This window comes from Lepidochelys kempii, chromosome 5 (assembly GCF_965140285.1).
Source record: "Lepidochelys kempii isolate rLepKem1 chromosome 5, rLepKem1.hap1, whole genome shotgun sequence".
Classification (NCBI taxonomy): Eukaryota; Metazoa; Chordata; order Testudines; family Cheloniidae; genus Lepidochelys; species Lepidochelys kempii.
In genome coordinates, this window is record NC_136384.1 from 4871617 (window position 1) to 4886778 (window position 15162).

Sequence of the window (15162 nt, forward strand, 5' to 3'; positions counted from 1 at the left end):
GCCTCAATTAGCAGCTCTCTCGTTGTGCAGAACTCCCTGCGCTCGCCATGCAGTTTGCCAGGCAGCCAGCCCTGTGCTGGGGCCCACGTTTGAAGTTCGAAGCTCAGGAGCTCTTAAAGTAATGCACGAGACTTGATAAGCTCACGTGGCCACTTATCACTCTCGCTATGTCTACACTACCGCAGTAAGTTGACCTAAGTTACACTACTCCAGCTACGTAGCTTAAGTCGACTTACTGCAGTGTCTACACTGCACTGGGTCGATGGGAGACACTCTCCTGTCGACTTCCCTTACTCTTCTCGTTCGTAGTGGAGTACCAGTGTTGACCAGAGAGCAATCTGCGGTCGATTTGGCGAGTCTTCACTAGACCCGCTAAATCAACCCCTGGTGCATCGATCACCGGAGCATCAATCTGGCGGTAGTGTAGACATAGCCTCTGACTACCTCTACGCTGCAGCTGCTGGAGTAATTTCCAGCTCGAGGAGACATATATGCACTGGCTTTGATGATCGAGCTAGCATACTAAAAATAGCAGCGTAGCGGCAGCAGCATGGGCTAGCCACCCGCGCATAATCCTGTCCAAGACCCTAGAGAATGTACTCAGGCAACTAACCAAGCCACCAGTCATGCTGCTGCGGCTACACTGTTATCTTTAGCACCCTCCCTCGATCAAAGCTAGTATGTGTATATCTGCCCCAGCTGGGAATCACACCTCCCACTCCGGTGTAGGTGTACCCGGTGAGGCAGGGAAAGCGAGAGGCTTTCAGCAGCAGAAAAGGGGTCTGGAATTGAACTCCTGACAGCTGGGAAGGAAGTCTGCTTTGGTCCAGTGGTGGTGGGCGGAGGGCATTGGGAAGCGTTCCAGGCCTCTTGTTTGAGTTGAGAGGGAATTGAAAGGGTGTGGCACCTGGGGATGCAGCTGTGACTCTGGTGGGATATTTTTCACTGCTGGGATGTTTGGCAGCTGGGAATGGAAGGCAAATATGTCACATGTTCAGGAAACATCCTCCCATTCTGCACCGCTGGGGGGCAGGGAGTCTCAAGTATTTGACTGTTTGTCTCTTTGTCTGCAGCAGATCAACCAAGACTTGAACATCCAGCTGCTAAAGGATGGCTATCGGTTAGATGAGATCCCAGACGATGAGGACCTCGACCTAATCCCCCCTAAATCAGTCAACCCCACCTGCATGTGCTGCCAAGCCACCTCCTCCACCGCCTGCCACATCCAGTAATGAGGACGGCAGGCAGTGATCAGTGCTTTCCACTATAACTGTAAAACTTAACAGCCATTGCTTCCTCCTATGGTAGGACGTGCACCTCTTTGTGTTCATGGAGCCAGGAGAAACCAAAACTCCATTTTATGATTGATCGATGAGTTATTTTAAGCTATGGTTAACAGACATAAGCTGCTCCAAGCGCCATGCTGGAGCCTGAGCAATCGGCTGGTCTGGGAAGCTAATGCAAACGGGTCCAGTGATCCCTGGGTCTGGGCAGGCTCTGGGTATGGTTTGTAAGGTGGATGTACTGGATTGAGAAGGATCAGATGTGGCTGCAGTTAATCCTATCCGTCACAACTAATCCAACTGTGAGTTCAACTGAGTCTAAGATGTAAGGTCTTTCTAACCTGGGGAAAGGTCAATTTTTAATTCATTCACTGAAACTGATCAGTTTGTGCCAACCAAAATTGTACCTGAATAGGAACAGAGTGGAGTATTCTAGACTATGGCAGTGCTGCTGGCAAGGATTAATATACCCTAGGAATCAGTTACACACAAACAGAACATGTAAGTGGCATTTCATTCTGGGTTAATACCAAACTTTACTTGGACTGTCATGTCACAGATCTGATGTAACCTACTGTTATTTCCATATGAGATTAGCACCAAACAGATACAATTCTGTTCACAATCCATCCATGCCCCTCCTGGATTCATTTTACTCCCAGAAGTAAACATATCATATCCATTAATTCAATCCAGTCATATTTATTGGGTTTTGCCTCCAATGTTTAAGGGGAATTTTTGGGGCCCAGCTGCTGGCAAAAATCACAGTCCTTGTCCATTTTAGTAAAAAATATGTATATACCTAAGAAGAATCATAATGATACAGTCTTAACATCAGTACCAAAAAAGCGAGTTGAAGAAAGCACATGGTTTTTACAGTACACAGAGGTTCATGTTATCTTGACTTTGAGCCTCTTAGTTCCTACAGAAGAGATTTACCGACACTGTACTTCTGTGCATTTAGTGTTGCCATATGTTAGCAGGATAGGCAATTTCCAGCAACAAGAGGATTGAGCAGGTTCCCATCATGAGACGCACAAGGGAAACTGCTGTCATCCCACCTCTGCCCTATTCTGAGCCAGCCGTAGCTTGTGTTACGGCTGTGCCAGTAGTGAAGGAAGAGTTGTCTTTGCACAATGCTGTACGTGTTCAGGAAACTGCATATTCTTCTGCTTTGTCGGGAGGGACAAAGATTACCAACCTTGCTTTTAGTGCTTGCTTCAGGTTTTGGCGATGAAAATATTGGAGGAAAACGAAACCATTTTTCCAGTTTAAACTTCTTCTGGGAATTTCTTCAGAATGCAACACATATGCTTAAATTTCATCTTCCTGGAGAATATAAAATCCTTGCGTAAAAGTTAGATGCAGTCAACTGAATCTTTAAAAGGACACTGTCAGCTGCTTTTAATAGCTTTAATCGTTGTTGGCTTTTACTCTGTGTATGGCAAGATGCTGCATAATCTAGTGGTCAGAGCACAGGATTAGAGCACAGGGGCTCCTAGGTTCTAGATCCCAGCTCCACCACTCGCTGGGGTGGCCTTGAGCAAATCACTTAAACTGTGTTTTCCCAATCTGTAAAATGGCAGAATACTTACCTACCTCACAGGACATTGTGAGGATAAGTTGCAGTTGTTTATAGCACTTTACATCTGTAAGTGCTAACTGCCCTTTGCAAATCCTCCGAGACTTTTGGAAATCAAATATTCCCCTATTGATCTTGCCCTTTTTAATCACTTGGCAACTATTGAGGTGGAAGTTTTCCCAAACGTTTCTAGAGAAGCACAAATCGTCAGCCATTGTGTGCCCATTTCATCTATGATGCCAGCAGAAATGATGCTCCACTTTGGGAATAACTAGGCAGAAGAGGAGCTCTCAGAAAACAATATGTGTAGAAACAAGCTGGCTTTTGATTCTTGGGCGTAATGAGTGGGGAATGTGGCTAAATCTTACCCAAAAAAAAAAAAGGTCAAATTCTGAACTAAAATTATTTGACAGTGTCCCTTTAAAGGGCTATATTAATACAGGCTTTCAGACTGCTGACTAAAACTTTATAGACTGGGACTACATAGTGTAGTATTCATACGAACACCAACATCTTCATCATATTCATCCTCTGGGGCAGTGTTCATCATGTCAAGCACAGCTGCTCAAACTTTGCCCAACTGGGAGCATTGCCTATAAGGGGTCTGGTGCCCCAGAGCTCTGCACCTACTTTGTATTTAAATACAATGGCATGGCCTGTGCCAGACTACAGGTCCCGGCATGCAAAGCCCCTGTCCTTGTACCGAGCGTGAGCTTGTATGCAGCTCAAGGTGGAGCACTGCATGCTGGGATTAATAGTCTTCATAGGCTGCCCCACCATATTAAAGAAGAGACCTCACCTGCTGATGTGATGACTATTGCCCCAAGTTAGCAGGAACAAATGCTTTTATTTCTTCTGGTTTAAATTTTTTTCAGCCTCCCGCCCCAAATGTCCACCCCACTCCACCCCCAGCACACACACACCCCACCTTTTAGGCTGTGAAATAAGCACATGCTTCCAGTTTAACCCTTTAGGATCTGCGTGAGAGAGATGCTCAGTGTTTGGGGAAGATAGGAGGGAGGTGAAGACTATGTTTAAATATTAATTACACTACAAGTACTTTCATGGGATCTACAAACCATGCTACATGACGGGTGCTTTCTACAGATGTAAGGAAATCACATGCTGAGTTTGTTTCATTCCCCATTCGCAAAGGGGTTTGGTTGTACAAACAGCTGGCTTAGCATGATCAGTACAGATCCATAAAATGGAAACTTTTGGCTTCTCCTCACTCTATGCTTTGTGTCCATGTATTTCACCAGGGGGATAAACTAGACAGGGTAGAAAGAAAAGCAGTTATCAATGTAGGGTTGGATTCAGGAAATGCATTGAGAAAATGCACACGTGGCTATTATAGAAAGTTGACCAATAATCCTGCTCCACTACAGTTTCTTGTGCAGAATATGAACTTGTTGCTTTAAAAACAAAAAAAAAGAGAAAAAAAAAAACTATGGTGGAAGGTTGGGGAGGGGTATTAATCTGAAAAATGGCCAGTTGAGCCTGGCTCTCCCTACATGGCCTCATGTCCCAGACTTTGGGTTCAGTGGATGGCTTCTCTTATCTCATGCCACTCAAAGGGGATTAAACTATGCCAACAGTTCCTGGCAATGTACCTGGTGATTCTGTGGTGCTGTTTCTCAGCCCCAGGAGACGAGGGAAGAAACAGGAGGATGTCCCTCACTTTCCACTTCAGCTGGAGAACACATTCATAAACCTGCCAGAGTGTTCTCGTGCCAGCAGACTGCTCGAACGAGAGCACTTGATATCCCGATGCATCCCTTATTTCAAGGTGACTAGTCCCACTAAACCACCTGGCGTTCTCAAGAAGAGTCTGACTTTATCAAAAGTCCCATCTTCTAATCCCAAACCCTCGAGGGCCACATTACAACCCCACACAGGGCGAAAGCCTGTGTCCCCATTTGCTGAAATTATCACACAGATGCTGTTTGCCTGACAATTTGGAAAATTCTCTTATATTGACTCTTGGGCCCCACAAATTTATGTCCACTTGATGCCTCTAAAATCAAAGCCCCTCTGCTTGATGCATATTGGGATTCTTAATTTGTCACCATAAAACAACGGAATTTGATCACAACCCTTCCTGTCTATCAGGTGTTAACTTCCATATTGACTCGAGTATGTGAGGCCTCAGCGTACAGATTTGGCTCGCCGTCTGGGATGAAGACTGCCCCGTTTCCGAAGATTAACACCATAAATAGGGAATCTCTACATTTCTGCCACACTGGGATGAGCAAGTAACAGTCTGTGTGTGGTGCGTTGCTCCCTTTGAAGGAATATATACTCCACCAACCCACTGTAAAGTTCTGTCTACCCTCAGTATTTGTGAGTCACCTATACTGATCATCCTTGTATCTAAGCACCTGTATATCCTAGTATGTGACTGGATGCAGGGCCGGTTGGGACCAAGTTATCTTCCATTAGCACAATGTCTTGCAATATAGTGTCCAAAATGGGATGATTCAGATTCATTCTAGTCTGACTCTTCTTCCACTTAAATGCCACCAAAAGTGATCATGTAGAAGAATTCAGTTGATGCACTGAACTGTCACATAGTCTGAAGTAGGGTTGCCAACCTTCCAGGATTGGCCTGGAATCGGCATCAATTGCCCGGTGACTACTGAAAGCAATTTGGGAGATTTTAATTGGATATTTTAAGAAAATGACATTGTCAGGTTGGGGGCGGGGAGGGTGGAATCTCCTGGAATAGCTTCAGTCAGAGTTGGCAACCCTATTCTGAGGATCTCCATGTCCAGTGCCCTGGACCATCAGGGTCTAGGAGCACTGTAGAGGCTATTGATCAGAGCAGCATTACGAAGCTCTGGAGAGGAGCCAAATACCATCTCAAAAGGAAGAGGGGGTGTGACAGGAAGTCTTAGGGTTTTTAGAAGCAGTAAAAAGGTGGAGAAATCTTTTGGAGTCAGGAAGGGAGGGCAGGGGAGTCAAGTTGAGCTGGGGGGGAGAGGGGGAATCTTAGCTGATTGACAAACTGCTGTCATCTTGTAATGAGCTTGGCTCACAAGCTTCTCAACCACTGCACTAACTTAGCACTGCACACTGGAAAATGGAGCGGAGGGGGCTTCCTGGTCCACTAGCCAGTAGCCCTGCTTCAGTCCTCCTGGTGCCCTTTTTCCATGTTGCAGGTACGTGTATGGAGATCTTTGGAAGGAAGGAAGCTTGATGTCATCTAACTAGGCCACTGGCCCTAAGCTTGTCTGATGAGATGTTTTCCCAGCTATGAAGCCAATCCTCACGGAGGGAGAACCCGCCGAGTCCTTCTCTGACGTATGTTGCTTGCCCCCATTACTTATCTGGATTGTATTTTAGATGTAGTATCCTCCAGCTAGGCTCGTCTCTGTAATCTCTTCCTCTGCCCTTTTTGCCAGCATATTTATTCTGTCAGCCCATGTGCCTTTGGGTCTGATGTGCTACTTTGGCTGTCTTGTCTGTACCTGCCTAGAGCCTGAATAAATAGGTCTGGCAGGGGTAGCAGTGAAGCAGTGTCCCCACTGACTGGACTTGCCAGAATAGCACTGGGCTAGTTGGGCTTACCCACACGGTAGGCCAGACTGCTTCTCTTCAGCTTCTGTATCTGCCCTCCAACTCCCCCATCCCAGAGGGGGTGTTGGCTTCTCTTCAGCTGCATCCCGGCTTGCACCTTCATAGCTCCGTTGCTCCCCAGAATCCTTGTGTCGTGGTGGTTGTGGCACCTGTTCTGAGGTCCCATTGCAGCTAGTGCAAAGGAGTCTGGGAGGCTTGATAAATAAGCTGCTGCTGTACATGACTGAGCAGAAACGAGGAAGAAGCTTTTGAAAGAGGACAGGACCCAGATGAGCGCCAGGTGGGTTGGTGGGAGGAGAAAAGGAGGCAGTGATTGGGGGTGCTGCCAAGTGCCTTCTTAAGCTTAGGGCAGGTCCTGGTTGTCCAAACTAATCTGCTTCAGTAAGGGGCTGTTACAGGCACGATGCAAATCTTGCTTGCTGCGCACGCACTGGAAACCAACCCGAAAGCCAACAGGGGATGAAAGATGCTAACTACAGAAAATCCGCTAATAATCTTAATGAGCAGAGTGGTGTCCTGACCTCTGCTACACACTTGCTGTGACCTTGCCTCTGTCCAGGGCTATAATTCTATCTCACAGGGGTGGTGAGGCTGCGTTTATCGTTGTCGGGTGCTTTAGGATCCTTTGGCGAAAGGTGCTAGAGATGACAGGTGAATTTAAAACTGTCAGATTTCTTTTAAAAATCCAAATCCACAAAGAGCAGCGGTGCAGCTCCCCGTCCCTTTATGTAGCGGCTTCTGATGTTGCAATGTGCCAGAAGGCCTCAGGGTGGAGGCTAATCGAGATAAAACCACACTGGGGAGAGCTGTTTGGCAGGGGTGCCTTTCCTGGTTATAGAGCAGCTGGCACTCGCGAAGCTAGCTGCCCAGGCCTTGGCTACTGCTGCTCCAGCTGCGTGGAATGTGGGAGCATGTCTGAGAGCCCGGCAGCGCTGTCCATCGTCAGCAGGATGAAGGCGCGGAAGAGGGCACATGGATGTACCAGCGTGGGGGAGGTCAAGTTGGATGAATTGACCAAATGGTGGAAATGAGCAGCACAGCAGCAGATCTGATCTGTGAGGGAGTTTCCGTGGGAAGCTTCCTGTGTTGTTTTTTCTGTGCATATAACAATTTAAAGTATAAATTCAAACTTTCCTCCCTCTCTTGGCTTTCAGGTTTGCTCGCTCTCACTCTCTGGGCACTCCCTTCACCTTCCATTCTTCCTCCAAACCCGCACTGAATATGGCTGCTGCTATGCAGAAGTCAATTTGCCTTGTCATCTGAGCATTGCTTGATGCAGCACATACGGGCCATCGCCGTATGCCCGGCATTTGACTCAAAGTTAACTCATCCTTGCGCCACCCCTGACTTCCCTTCAGAGCGGACACCAGGATTCAGGAGAGTGCTTTTCTTTCTCCTGCCCTTGACCCCTGTATAAATAGAGCAGTGTATGGAGCTTCCCAGGCAGGGCCTTGGGGAGGGCGGTATGGGTTACATTGTTTAGATTTTTGTGATATAGGAGCCTAGTGGAGGGTAGTAACTGTAAAGGACCTCTGGAGTGTGGGTGTGGTGTGGTATGTTACAAGCTCACGCAGTGCCGAGTCCATAACTCCTATCGAAGTCAGTCAGTTGCTGGTGCTGAGGCCTGTGTGTGCCCCTCGTGGGAGGGCGTAGTGGCACTGGGAGATAACGACTCTGTTGCTCGCCTTCGCTGAAAGCACGGCCTCTTTCACGCCGTGGTTCCCTGCGTCTGAGGGTTTGCTTCAGACTCTGAACTGCGTCTCATCAGGCAATCCGGCCTGTGTTCCCAGAACGGCGAATGTGAGCACGGCAGGGACAGCGTTCATAACCAGACAAATCCAGACCCAGAAAGGCCAGTGGCTTAGCCTAAAAGCACTGTGAACTGGAACAGTCTACAACAAACTAACAGGGGAGCATCTCCGACAGACAGGATACGGGCACCTGCTCTTTTCTGTGGTGCTCGGTGGTACCTGAAGCTGGTACCTGAAGCTCAAACGTTAAGCCCATTCCTTTGTGTTGTGTAAGGTAAGTTGCAGTGATAAAGGCAGTTTCCAAAAAATGTGAAACCACGTCTCTGGGGGGTGTTATGTCACCATCTGCCCTGCAATGCTGGGTGCCTTCAAAGCTGTGTTTGACAACCCTGATCCCAACAGCCAGCCTACAAGCTTGCAGGTTATACCCTGGCTTCCAGTGCCCAGCTACTTTTTGCAGGGTGACCCCCAGCACCCTCCAGTCCCAAATGTTCCCCACATTGTCTGCCCTGTAGTGTCCACTACACCAGGGTGGCAATTTGCTGGGGTCCCCAGAATTATGAGTTACTGTGATACCCCTCTCAGCCTCCACAAGTGTGAGTCTGCCTACTGCTAAGCTGTGTGACAATTGACACACCAGCTTGTCTGCCTTGCCAGCAAACTCTTCAGGACTCTGCCAGTCCAAACCTGGCCTTGCAGGTAACAACAGCAAACCCCAGCTCCCGAGTTCCCTAGAGACGTTCCCCTGCAGTGTCCAGCCCTCTCACTGGACACACAGATGTTATTGTTCATTGCTCCTTTAAAGAGCAGCCCATCGATTTAACTGGGGTTTCACAAACACTCTTCTTTCAATCACAGCACTAAACTGGATTTATAGTAGAAGTAAAACACGTGTATTAAACAAAGTCATAGTTTTCAGTGTTACAAGCAAACGAAAGTAAAAATGTGCTTCTGAGACTGAAACTGAACTTCAGCAAGTTACAGTCTTTCCCTAAGCAGGTTTCTCGGGGACTTCAGCTGCTTTGGTTGAAGGATCCAACATTCTGTGGTGGCTACCAGGATGGCTTCCTGTTTCTCTGCTTTCTCCCAGAATTCATTGACCCTGTTACAAGAGCTGGGAAGGATCCATGCTGGTCTTCCCTTCCAGTTGACTTCCCATGCCATCTCTGATTCAAATGTAAATAGGACTTCCATTGTTTTGATTCTATAATACTTAATTTGCATTGGAAACAGGCAGATACCTTCCCTCCTGTCTGGGAGAAAACCTGTTTCTCCCTGTGTTTGGTCCCAGACTTTAAAGGATAATGGCAGTGAATATCCATAATCCCTCATGTAGTGCTAATGAATACATTTCACACTGATATTAATCATCAGTGTGTCACAGGCTTTCCTGAAAGACCTTGCTTGCTACACTTTTACAATACAATGATATTATACCCAATCAGTTCCTTCAATTACTTATTGTTTGAAGTTCACCCACCCTGTCTTTATAGCCCCAGTAAACCTTTGAAATGTGTTCTTTGAAAAGTCAGCGCAGCCCAAGCTTCTCTCTCCTGCCGTGGTGTAGATGCCAGGCTGTCATCCCACAGTTCATTCATCCTGCTTCAAGAGGCAGGAAGGCTTCCTGGAGGGTGCTTTCTCAACCCCATGTTGAGATTAAGTGTCATCTTGTCCAGCTTGCTCTCCTGAGCGCTTTATTTACCTTGTCTGTAAATGTCCTTTTCCTTGTCTTTGGTCACATCTTGCCTAAATGACATGGGAGACACATTCAAGTAAGTGGAACCACATTCCTTTGTCTGGAACAGGCGTGGCTCAAACACCGCAGGCCAAATACATATTCAGAACACTTTTGTGGCATGTGTCTTATAAAGCCCTTTGTGGGTTTACTGTGCATACACCACACAGTGATTTTCAGGACCAACATGTTACCAGTTTGTATACTTAGATGTCAACTTTTAGATACAAATTATGACAACTATGTGTTAGGTGTGGTGAGTTTGTCAGGCCTAACACGCACAGCTGACACAGAGTAGTGAACCATCCTTGAGCCTGGGTGTCAGCGTCTCTCCTCTGCACCCATCTCTTTGGTATCTTGGAGTCTGTGACATCCATCGGACAGCAGCACCCGAACTGTGTCCAACTGAGAACGTCGCTGGCTGCTTGCTGGGGGGCCAAAGGTCTGCCAGCTGATTGGGATTAAGTGAAGGAGATTGCAATGGCCTGTGCAGACTGCAGGATCTCAGCATGAGTCAAACTAAAGAGTATCACATTGGGCTGGAACATTGCACTCGGGGACTTCTGGGATTTCCTGGGAGCTGCACTTTTGTACGAAAGGGAAGGTAGTCGTAGAACACCGCGACTTTGGGGGCTGCAGGCTGCATTTTGGCTGCTCCTTTTGGCCACCTTGCCATCAACGTGTGTCGCAGCCTTCTCCTGCAGCCGCAGGTGGCAGTTGCTCCCAGGATCTTCCCAATCCAGTGGGATTTACCTGTGGGAGCTAGTGACAGGTCCAATTCCATCTTTTCCTCTAGTGACATGCCTTAGTGCAAGATGGGTTTGCGTTTGGAACAAGTGTGTGTTGCTGATAGTCCCTGGTCTGTGATGCAGCTATTTCCATAGTAACAAATTATGATCTAAGCAGTGGAATTACATCAAGCGAGGGGAAGGTACAATGCAGCCTTTATTGCAATGCGGCTGTCTCAAACATGTCACTGGAAACCACCACAACAGGCACCAGAAAAACAAAAGCACCCAGGAGGTGCAGCAGTGAGATAAGTCCCATTCCCTGTAGGGACGTTTGTTCCATGGTTACTCATTTGATTCTGCTCTTCCTGATACTGCATTGTTCTGATGCCCAGACTGTATTTAACTGGAATTCCTGCTCTCTATCCCAGTCACCTCAGTCTCCCTACTCCTTCCAAAAGGATAAAGGAATCAATTTTTACCAGTTACTTTCCAGCTGACGTGCATTTGGGCTTTTAGCATCCCCCACCTCCCAGCTGTCTCTGCTCAACCTATCGCAAATTACTTGTATTGAAAAGCTCGCACAGATAATGGCCCAGGTGCATTGGCATCCAATACCTTGTGGGGGTGTAGCCAGTCCTGGCAGTTGCCAATCAAGGCAAATTAAAGTGGGCATTAGGCCATAGGGAGAGCCTACAAACAAATTGATGGTGGAGTGGCAGGAACCAGGTTTGATTTCCGTCCAGCAAACTCAGTCCCCTGGGGATGTCTCCTGTGTAATGTGTTGTGATGGTTACAATGGCTAACTGAACATCGGTCTCTCCCATCCATGGAGTAAGGCAGAGTCACCACTGGCTTTATAGAAGCAGAGGATCCAATTGAAATACAAGGCATACAAGGGCCTTGAGTTTCAGGCTGGTGGTTCTTTCATGTCTGACTTCCCCATGAATAAAAGAAGCACAGCATTAAAACGGACCCTGCTCGCCTCTCCCATGAACGGCTGCTGCAGCCACTTGGCTTGGCATTCCAAGTTTGTGCTCTGTGTTAGATGGGTCCAAACTTCAAAGTTCTGACCCAGATCCAGACTTCGCAGAGTTCAGGGAGATTTGGATCCGGCTCTTGGTGTGGGCTCATGTCATTATTACTTTCATGTGATAATGAATTTCTCGCTATGAAGGCGGTGGAAAAAATGAACGTTGGATTACAAGCAGTTGTCATCCTTCCTTCATGCTAAGGTTTTTCCTCTGCAGGGGAGATGTTTCCTGCTCATTTTTCCCTTTCCTCTCAGCCCCAAAGGCTGAGTCATGAGAACACCCTTTGGTCAGAAGAGATGTACATCTCTCCCTTCCAGGCTGTTCATGGAGTAAATCCGAGACGTCACTAGAGTGATACAGGGAGCTTCCTCCCCTGGGCGCTGTGTGCTATCCAGCTGGCCCAGGCACTGCCGGCTCATGAGCAAAGTCCCAAGTGCAGGTTCCAAGCAGGAGTTAGCTAACATCTGCAGAAGGTTAAAGAATCAAACTAAGCAACCAATATTGACAGCTGGCTCCTACCTGACATCGAGGCCTTACATTGTTCCAGTCACAGATGAGGTTACTTTTCTGCAGCGTAGCAGCCGGCAGCTCTGAAATGCTGATTTTAATCAAGACCTTAAATTAAATGCACAAAAAGCCTTTCAACTTTTAGGATGCTGCTGTGCAAATAAGGGGTGTTGCTTTCTCTTAAGCAATACTAGAGACAGATCTGAACCAGAGCACAGGATCCAAAGCCCTTTGGATTCAGAGGAAGTTTGACCACAGATCTGAACTCCAGGAGTCAGACCTACCTCTCTCCGTAGCACAGGTGGTATTCACATGTATTTGTAGGTCCCATGATTGAGATGCATGGTGAATGGTCAACCAGTTAGCCACTTGCTATGCTATGTCATAACCCATCTTGATGTGCCCTGCAAGGAAAGCAGACTTCCGGGTAAGGTTGTAGTTTCGTGGTTAGAAGGCTCTCATGAAAACTCTTAAGTCTCTATAAAGGAGAAGAAGTGGAAAGGTTTTTTTGCACATTTTTAACCATTTTTTACTCCTTGCGCAGGGATTACTGAGCCTTTTAAAGAAGGAAACGAACCGCCATTTTAATAGCATTCTAAAGAATTCTGAAAGCAGGAGTCATCTTGCATGCAATGTCGTTCTGTGCGGTAACATGCAACTTGCAAATCTCATTGTACATACTGTAGATGAGTCACCTTGTGCTCTGTGTGACGGGGTGGAGCAGGAGATAGGATGCTGACCATCGTGTGAAACAGCTACAGCTTCTCAAAACCAGAGAATCAGCCAAGGAACGGGGCAGAAGGGGAGAAAACAGCAGCAGCAACTGTAAACGTATAACTAGTTGTAACCGGTAAACTTTGGTATCCGTGTCCAGTGGTTAGCTCTAGAATTGCAAGCCTTGTTATACTGCACACACCCTCCATTCACACCTCTCCTTGTTTTCTTCATATGAACTAGTGATGAATGACATAGACTGTTGTATCCAAATGACTCTCAGATCAGTTCTGCCTCCTTTCCCACCCAAATCCAAGATGGCAAAGATAGTTGAGCGGCAAAAATTGTTGACCGTCACTAGTTTTAGTTTATTCATTGGGTTTTTTTCTCCCCTCTATTTTTAACCTTCTTTATCTGAATACACACGCGGACGCACACACACACACACATATATAGGTAATCATCTTCAAGTACTTTAAAGGGGTAGTGTAGAAGTCTCTTGCCATCTTCCAGAAGGCCCACCGGCACCTTGCGGACATGCACCTTACTAGAAATGTATTTGGTCGATATAGGTGAGATCTGGCATTGCCCTTCTTGCATACGCTACAGTTGACGAGGATCCACCCACAGAAGCTGACAGAAAGTGGCTACTGTTCCTTTTTATTTTGTGGCAGGAGACGGGAATTTTTTTGCACTAAGATTATTTGTTAACCTCAAAATGGCCAACTTGCAGGGTTCATTAATACCCAGGATTAATCTGATGTGGCAGAGTCCTACCCAGGCAGGTGTTTAGCCTTTGCATTCATCAAAATGGCAAATACCTTGGCTGTATCTATACAATGGGTCACAGAGTACAGTGGTTTGTAGTGGTGGTTTTTTTCCTTCTGTGGAATTAAACAGGCCTCTGCTTTCAGCAGTGTTGTATTGATCTCCATTGTTTATGAGTACAGAAGTATAGGAGAGCTCAACTCTTTACTGTGTCTAGACCCATCCTGAAGGTAAACCTTGTGCTCTGCATTAAAAACCATGTCAAAGCATTCCCAAGATATCAATTCACTGCATGAAGTCTGAGGCAGCGGACAACAGGAGGTGTTTGTGGGTCACTGGAATTGAACTCTTTTTTGGATCAGTTAAATGGAATTTCCTTCTCATGGAGAGAACTCCTGACCTCTCCATTGGTCTCAGACCAAGAGATGAATATCCATCCCTGTCTGGCTCTCGGATGTAGTGAAATGTAGCTGAAACTGCCAAATACAAAATGGCATTAAGTGTAGGGTTCAGCCTAACCAATCATTTAATTAGGAAGAAGAGATGATTTTCATAGCTTGGCCTTGTTCCACGTTAAGAAACTGCTAGTCATTTGGCACAGCCAGGCATATTAATGCCACGCTTCACTTGGCAATTTGGTTTCTTTCTAGTTTTGGTTTATTTCCACTCTGGAAGTGTCAGCCCGTATCTTCTAAAGAATGGGTTTTAATTTTCCTTTCCTGTTCAGAACCTGTAGCACACTGGTGTATTTCCACTCCCGTCTGTGTAGAGTATTGCCTTAAACAGATCCGTTGTGTTGTGATTTTTTTTTTTTACGGTCAGTTTTATGCATTAATTTATTTTAAAATGTGTTTTTTGGAAAACATGAAACATGTATAATATTTTTTTAACATTTCCATTGCAGTATTTATCATTGTTACTGGTTGTGTGTAGTGTAACAGAATTAACAATATTAAAAAGCATACATATGAAACCTGCGTCCTTCATTGGAAATAACCGTGCTGCCTGTTGGAAGAGGTGAGAGGATAGCAACAGTGGTAACGACATATATGTTTCTTTAAAACAACATTAGCTTCCCAGTATCTAAACATATCAGTTGTGCCCACTACCACTAGCAATGACTAGAGCCTGATTTTGATGGTGCTGAGAACCCAGAACTCATAATAAAGACTTAGACCTCTAAAGACAACTCAGACCATAAAAGCTGTAGTTAGAGCATTCTCCAGAATGTTCTGCCCCAGGAGCTACTGACAGAGTTAGAAGAGGGAAGTGAACAATGGGATTGAAATGGGATTACATATCTAACCATGGAAATGCTCACTCACAAATTCAGCTGGTCTCCAGACTCTGGCTCAAGAAGGAACTTCCCCCAGGGATATATTGGCAGGGACCACAGAATTTTCACTTTCTTCCGAAGCACTGAGTGAGAATCCACGTTTGGGATCCAGTGGGTCTGTCTCATGTGATCAGTTTCCTGCATG

General features: G+C 46.4%; 1 protein-coding gene across 4 annotated transcripts in view; it reads left to right on the forward strand.

Moving 5' to 3' along the window:
• FAM219A (family with sequence similarity 219 member A) overlaps positions 1–14654 on the forward strand; it is a 140948-nt gene extending 126294 nt beyond the window's left edge. For 2 of the 4 annotated variants that reach the window (XM_073343360.2, XM_073343362.2), the window contains exon 6: positions 1074–14654. In XM_073343360.2, the coding sequence (XP_073199461.1) occupies positions 1074–1232 (159 nt within the window). In that variant the 3' untranslated portion in view covers positions 1233–14654. The remainder of the gene's footprint in view (positions 1–1073) is intronic. The other 2 variants (XR_012158828.2, XM_073343361.2) reach the window with 2 other exon arrangements.
• The last annotated feature ends 508 nt before the right edge of the window (positions 14655–15162 follow it).